The sequence below is a fragment of the Scardinius erythrophthalmus genome (assembly GCF_964197995.2).
Source record: "Scardinius erythrophthalmus genome assembly, chromosome: 3".
In the NCBI taxonomy this organism is placed as follows: domain Eukaryota; kingdom Metazoa; phylum Chordata; class Actinopteri; order Cypriniformes; family Leuciscidae; genus Scardinius; species Scardinius erythrophthalmus.
Window position 1 is genome coordinate 9,497,465 of NC_138223.1, and position 6,414 is coordinate 9,503,878.

General features: G+C 39.5%; 1 protein-coding gene across 3 annotated transcripts; it reads left to right on the top strand.

Moving 5' to 3' along the window:
* Nucleotides 1–471: 471 nt before the first annotated feature.
* LOC308688433 (uncharacterized protein) lies at nt 472–5,482 on the top strand. Of its 3 annotated transcripts, none has more exons than XR_014029898.1 (3): nt 472–527; nt 1,840–1,938; nt 5,348–5,482. XR_014029898.1 is itself a non-coding variant. In XM_081361453.1 (3 exons), exons 2-3 carry the CDS (start codon nt 1,864–1,866, stop codon nt 4,307–4,309), a joined length of 588 nt encoding a protein of 195 aa, XP_081217579.1. In that variant the 5' UTR covers nt 472–527; nt 1,840–1,863; the 3' UTR covers nt 4,310–4,445. The 3 variants fall into 3 exon arrangements, 2 of the variants coding, with proteins under 2 accessions (XP_081217579.1, XP_081217578.1); XM_081361453.1 differs by lacking the exon at nt 5,348–5,482 and adding an exon at nt 3,797–4,445; XM_081361452.1 differs by lacking the exons at nt 472–527; nt 5,348–5,482 and adding an exon at nt 3,797–4,445 and having other exon boundaries at nt 1,741–1,938.
* Nucleotides 5,483–6,414: the final 932 nt, after the last annotated feature.

Genomic DNA, 6,414 nt, shown 5'->3' on the forward strand with positions numbered 1-6,414 from the left:
ACCATCACGGTGAACAGCGCACATCTGAAGCTGAAGGAAGAAATCCATTATTTATTAGTGTTAATATAGCGGCCTAATTTTCTTATCGGATTGACAACGACAACATCAATGAGCATTTATTTTCATGCATCCCTGATTGGTTATGACCATATATTTATAGGGTTTTAACTTTATACTTGATTACAACTTATGTCACAGTGTTTTAAATCTTAAGTCACTATTCATCTCATTAATTTGATCAGTATTAATACTGAGTGGTTTGAAATGTCCCATCATACCTGAATTAGTTTGGCGTCATCAGCCTTCTTTTGCTCAAGTATATCATTGATAATGTAATGTTTTAATTTTATGTTTTATGACAGTGATCAGTCAGTGTTAATGGAGTCAAGTATCTGTGCTGCTTCATTTGGAGAATCTCTGAATCCTTTGTCTCTAATAGATGTTTATTTTTTCTTTCTTTGCCTTGCTTTCAGGTGAGCCCTGAGAAGGAACAATCATCATTGGAGGATCAAGACTGTGTTGAGATGGTAATAAAAAGAGCATTGCATCATTTTAGGAAATGCTAGTCTAGAAAGAACTTTTTCACATCATCTTTGGGGCTGTTTTACACCTGGTCATTTCATTGTCAAAACAATTCCATTTACACTTGGCCACATAAATGTGTCTTCACAAAACGGACATAAATCCGATCTTCAATTCCCGCGCTATATCAGATTTAACGGTGTTCACGTCATCGAAAGCTACCGCTATGAGCAGCATTTTTTGTATCATCAGCTAATTTTAAGATCAATAGGAGAGAGAGTAGCATCAGCACTGGTAAAATCATTTATTCTCACTACTTTTAATGAAGATGACTGTGTGTTGAGCATCTGCGACTTACTTTAATTTATTTTTAGTTTGTATTTTGTGCATCAGCATGCTGAAGAGATCCTCAGCTACTCATCTGCAGTGATGCGTGTTGCAGAAGCGCTGTCATATCTCACTATAACGTGTCATATAGCCTAAAATACGCTGTCACCTGTTTATTATTTGGCATTTTTGGGAGGAGTAAAATTCATAGTGTTACCATTAATTACCTTTACTCTAGTGACTGACCACAGTCTAATCTGTCCCTCCACAGTTTGAACCAAAAGAACCGAAAATATTTTTACGCCTCATAATAACATAAATTGTCTTTGTGTTTTGCGCAATTGCTTTGGTAAAGCATCTCTCAAACATACTAAAATCAAAAGCACAATATGGCTCAATGCCCTTATCAAATCGCAAAAGACGATAAGAAAGTAAGTCTGTAGTCTGTTGTGCTGCGTGTTTCAAACTGAAGAGCACACTTTGCTCGCTCGATCAGCTCATGATCTGGCTTTTTCCATGCCTCGTTTCACAGGGAATGAATGCAGTGAACTCCATCTCTGCATGTGCCATAAGTTTAACATGCATTTGGGAACGCAACCAGCACCAGTTACTCTCTATTTTCACATTCGCATTATATCCACATTTTTTGTAGTAATACAATTTTTCAATAAGATGCGTTTATAAACCTGTTTTCACTTAAACTGCAGGTTTCTGCCAGTATAACAGCTTAAGTGAAGAAATTAAGAAAGTATTATAACCTCTTATTGTAAAATAATATACTCATTATAAAATATTAATTTTTCATTGACAGTATTAGTATATCACTGTCTAGGCGATAATTCTAATAATAGTGATCTTAGTGAAGTATTATAGTTGTTATTAATATGATTATTATTATTAAACGGTGCCATTTGTCATGTTTCATAAATGACTTCTCAATACAGGTTAAACTGAAGATGTTCTTGTTTTAAATGTCTCTTTTTCTTTAAGATGAGATCAGTATGACGGACTCTGATGCCAGTGATCCTGATGAAAGCGGTTCTGAAGGTGATGTTCCTGCTGGAGCTGCAGGCGTCTCCAGTAATGTTGGTATGTGTCAACTAATGATGGGTACACACCAAAAGATTTTACATCTTATAAGATTTTCAAAATGTGATGGACCACAAACATGAGGACAAAAAATCCTAGATTTAACCGTTTTGCTCATATAGTGTGTGGTGTGCCATGATGTGAAAAGACCGTTAGGGTTGGGTATCGTTTAAATTTTAACGATTCCGATTCTGCTTATCGAATCCGGTTCTTAACGATTCTTGGTTTCGATTCCAATATTTATTGGAGAGAAAAAAGAGAGCAAATACTTTTTTCTACCTTTTATTCTTGTTACATTTAGGCTATTACCAGTAAAACTGTGACAATGCATCTTAATTTACAATATACTGTATATATATATATATATATATATATATATATATATATATATATATATATATATATATATATATATATATATATATATAACACTTTAAGGAATTATAGACTCGACTCGTATTAATTGTCTGATGTATTTATTCATGATCTCTATTTTAAACAAAACTGGTTCTCATTTTATCCAGAATTATGCGGCTCTAGTTTGTCTTTCTTGCATGTGATACAATTCGCTGTATTTTCATCTTTTTTTGAAAAGCTTAACCAAACTTTCGAAAGTCTGCTGCGCTCCGCCATCGTAAATATAACGTACAGCGCATGTGCGGCAGGCAGGTCCTGGCAGATCAATACAACTGTAAACAAATGCTCACTGACATTCACCTCGCGCATGTGAGCATCACCAAAGTAAGGAATCGATAAGCGGAATCGAAGTGTGCGCGACTTATCGAATCCCCGGTTTTTGGCATTTTGGAACCGGTTCTAGATACCCAACCCTAAAGACCATGCAACCAGAGTCTCGACTGTTAACACTCTAGAGACCTCAGAATAAGCATGGCGGACGATATGCAGGAAGCAATTGCGATGATAGTGTTTGGAAATGTTTTACACAACACGTTGTGTAAACATTTGCGCCACAAATCAACAAGCTGATCCTCCATCTCTGCTGTCCACATCAATTTCAGTTTGTGCTGCGCCATGACTGCGTTTCTTATGCTTCCGTCTTCCTTCATCTCGCTTTTTGATTGGATATGGTTTCCTTTCACGTGATAATCTCCAGAGCATGCGCGTGTTTGTCCTCGGGCTTCCCCCCACATTTCAGGATTTCTGATCGTAAATATTCCACATGTTGAATATTTGCGATTCGCGATCAGGTCGGCTCTGACGTTCTTCCGATCAGGTTCGGACACTCTTAACACACCTCACACCAAGGGAAAATCTGATAAGATAATCTATAACCATCAAGATAATCGGGACACAGCTAGGATTTTCAGAAGGGGGAAATCAGCCCAAAATCAGCCTGATTATCTTTTGGTGTGTACCCAGCATAACAAGTTTGTGTTTATGAACATGTTTATTATTATTTTAAACCAATATATATTGTAGTGCAATTTTACGTTAGTATTTTCACCAAAGAAAAATGGTTTTAAGCCAGTTATATTCACTGAACAAAATTATAGATCTAAGTTCTAAGACTTTTTCTATGTACCCAAAAGGCCTGTTTCTCTCAAATATTGTTCACAAATCTGTCTAAATCTGTGTTAGTGAGCACTTCTCCTTTGCCGAGTTAATCCATCCATCTCACAGGTGTGGCATATCAAGATACTGATTAGACAGCATGATTATTGCACAGGTGTGCCTTAGGCTGTCCACAATAAAAGGCCACTCTAAAATGTGCAGTTTTATCACACAGCACAATGCCACAGATGTTGCAAGTTTTGAGGGAGCGTGCAATTGGCATGCTGACAGCAGGAATGTCCACCTGCTGTTGCCCGTGAATTGAATGTTCATTTCTCTACCATAGCCGTCTCCAAAGGCTTTTCAGAGAATTTGGCAGTACATCCAACCGGCCTCACAACCGCAGACCGTGTGTAACCACACCAGCCCAGGACTTCCATATCCAGCATCTTCACCTCCAACACCGTTGAGGCCAGCCACCCGGACAGCTGCTGCAACAATCGGTTTGCATAACCAAAGAATTTCTGCACAAACTGTCAAAAACCGTCTCAGGGAAGCTCATCTGCATGCTCATCGTCCTCATCGGGGTCTCGACCTGCAGTTGGTCGTTGTAAACGACCTGCGTGGGCAAATGCTCACATTCGATGGCGTCTGGCACTTTGGAGAGGTGTTCTCTTCACGGATGAATACCGGTTTTCACTGTACAGGGCAGATGGTAGACAGCGTGTATGGCGTCATGTGGGTGAGCGGTTTGCTGATGTCAACGTTGGGAATCGAGTGGCCCATGGTGGGGTTATGGTATGTGCAGGCGTATGTTATAGACAACCAACGCAGGTGCATTTTATTGATGGCACTTTGAATGCACAGAGATACCGTGATGAGATCCTAAGGCCCATTGTTGTGCCATTCATCCACAACCATCACCTCATGTTGCAGCATGATAATGCACGGCCCTATTCTGCAAAGATCTGTACACAATTCCTGGAAGCTGAAAACATCCCAGTTCTTGCAGGGCCAGCATACTAACGGACATGTCACCCATTGAGCATGTTTGGGATGCTCTGAATCGGCGTATACGACAGCGTGTTCCAGGTCCTGCCAATATCCAACACAGCCATTGAAGAGGAGTGGACCAACATTCCACAGGCCACAATCAACAACCTGATCAACTCTATGCGAAGGAGATGTGTTGCACTGCGTGAGGCAAATGATGGTCACACCAGATAATGACTTGTTTCCAGACCCCCTGAGACCACACAAAACTGCACATTTTAGAGTGGCCTTTTATTGTGGCCAGCCTAAGGCACACCTGTGCAATCATCATGCTGTCTAATCAGTATCTTGATATGCCACACCTGTGAGGTGGATGGATTATCTCGGCAAAGGAGAAGTGCTCACTAACACAGATTTAGACAGATTTGTGAACAATATTTGAGAGAAATAGGCCTTTTGTGTACATAGAAAAAGTCTTAGAACTTTTAGTTCAGCTCATGAAAAATGGGGGCAAAAACAAAAGCGTTTAGAATTGTTCATAGTGTATGTATATATATATCATACTATAGTGTGCCAGTAGATAATATCAAATTACATTTCTAAACATTCCTTTTGCCATTAATTGTAAAAATCAGTTATCAATAATCAGATATTATTATAAATAACAATTTTTCTAGAACAAAATGAATGGAATCAGTACCAAACCAATAAGTTTATCATGTTCATGTTGGTCAAAAACTTTGAAAAGGAGATGTTTAACACAACATTCCATCTCCAGAATAATGTTTTGAATGTCATTTGAAATGTAATTTTTAGAGATCAGATGTATAACCAGTTTTAAGTTCTAGATGCAGGTTTGAGTTACATCTGAGTTTCTGATCTGTCTATAACTGATTTCCTACAGGTGTTCAGAAGATGCCTATCGAGAAACCACTGAAGTTCCTCAAGGTACCTGAGGTTTAAATCTGAATATGACTACCATTGTAAGTACATGAGCTCTCATATAGTTAGAGTTTACTAAAGCATGTATTCTTCTGTACAGAGAATGAACATGAGGCAGGAATTGAAAACCTTGTGGAAAGGACAAAAAGTGTGCTGGTCAAATGCTGAAGTTACAACTGTAATTGAACATTTTAAGGCACATACACTCACCTAAAGGATTATTAGGAACACCATAGTAATACTGTGTTTGACCCCCTTTCGCCTTCAGAACTGCCTTAATTCTACGTGGCATTGATTCAACAAGGTGCTGAAAGCATTCTTTAGAAATGTTGGCCCATATTGATAGGATAGCATCTTGCAGTTGATGGAGATTTGTGGGATGCACATCCAGGGCACGAAGCTCCCGTTCCACCACATCCCAAAGATGCTCTATTGGGTTGAGATCTGGTGACTGTGGGGGCCATTTTAGTACAGTGAACTCATTGTCATGTTCAAGAAACCAATTTAAAATGATTCGAGCTTTGTGACATGGTGCATTATCCTGCTGGAAGTAGCCATCAGAGGATGGGTACATGGTGGTCATAAAGGGATGGACATGGTCAGAAACAATGCTCAGGTAGGCCGTGGCATTTAAACGATGCCCAATTGGCACTAAGGGGCCTAAAGTGTGCCAAGAAAACACCCCCCACACCATTACACCACCACCACCAGCCTGCACAGTGGTAACAAGGCATGATGGATCCATGTTCTCATTCTGTTTACGCCAAATTCTGACTCTACCATCTGAATGTCTCAACAGAAATCAAGACTCATCAGACCAGGCAACATTTTTCCAGTCTTCAACTGTCCAATTTTGGTGAGCTCGTGCAAATTGTAGCCTCTTTTTCCTATTTGTAGTGGAGATGAGTGGTACCCGGTGGGGTCTTCTGCTGTTGTAGCCCATCCGCCTCAAGGTTGTGCGTGTTCTGGCTTCACAAATGCTTTGCTGCATACTTCGGTTGTAACGAGTGGTTATTTCAGTCAAAGTTG

Bases quoted from the DNA above. Each gene is read 5' to 3' on its own strand.
- LOC308688433 (XM_081361453.1), top strand. From the start codon at position 1,864: ATGCCAGTGATCCTGATGAAAGCGGTTCTGAAGGTGATGTTCCTGCTG. The intron at 1,939-3,796 runs GTATGTGTCAAC...TCTCTACCATAG, and splicing joins AGGCGTCTCCAGTAATGTTG to CCGTCTCCAAAGGCTTTTCA.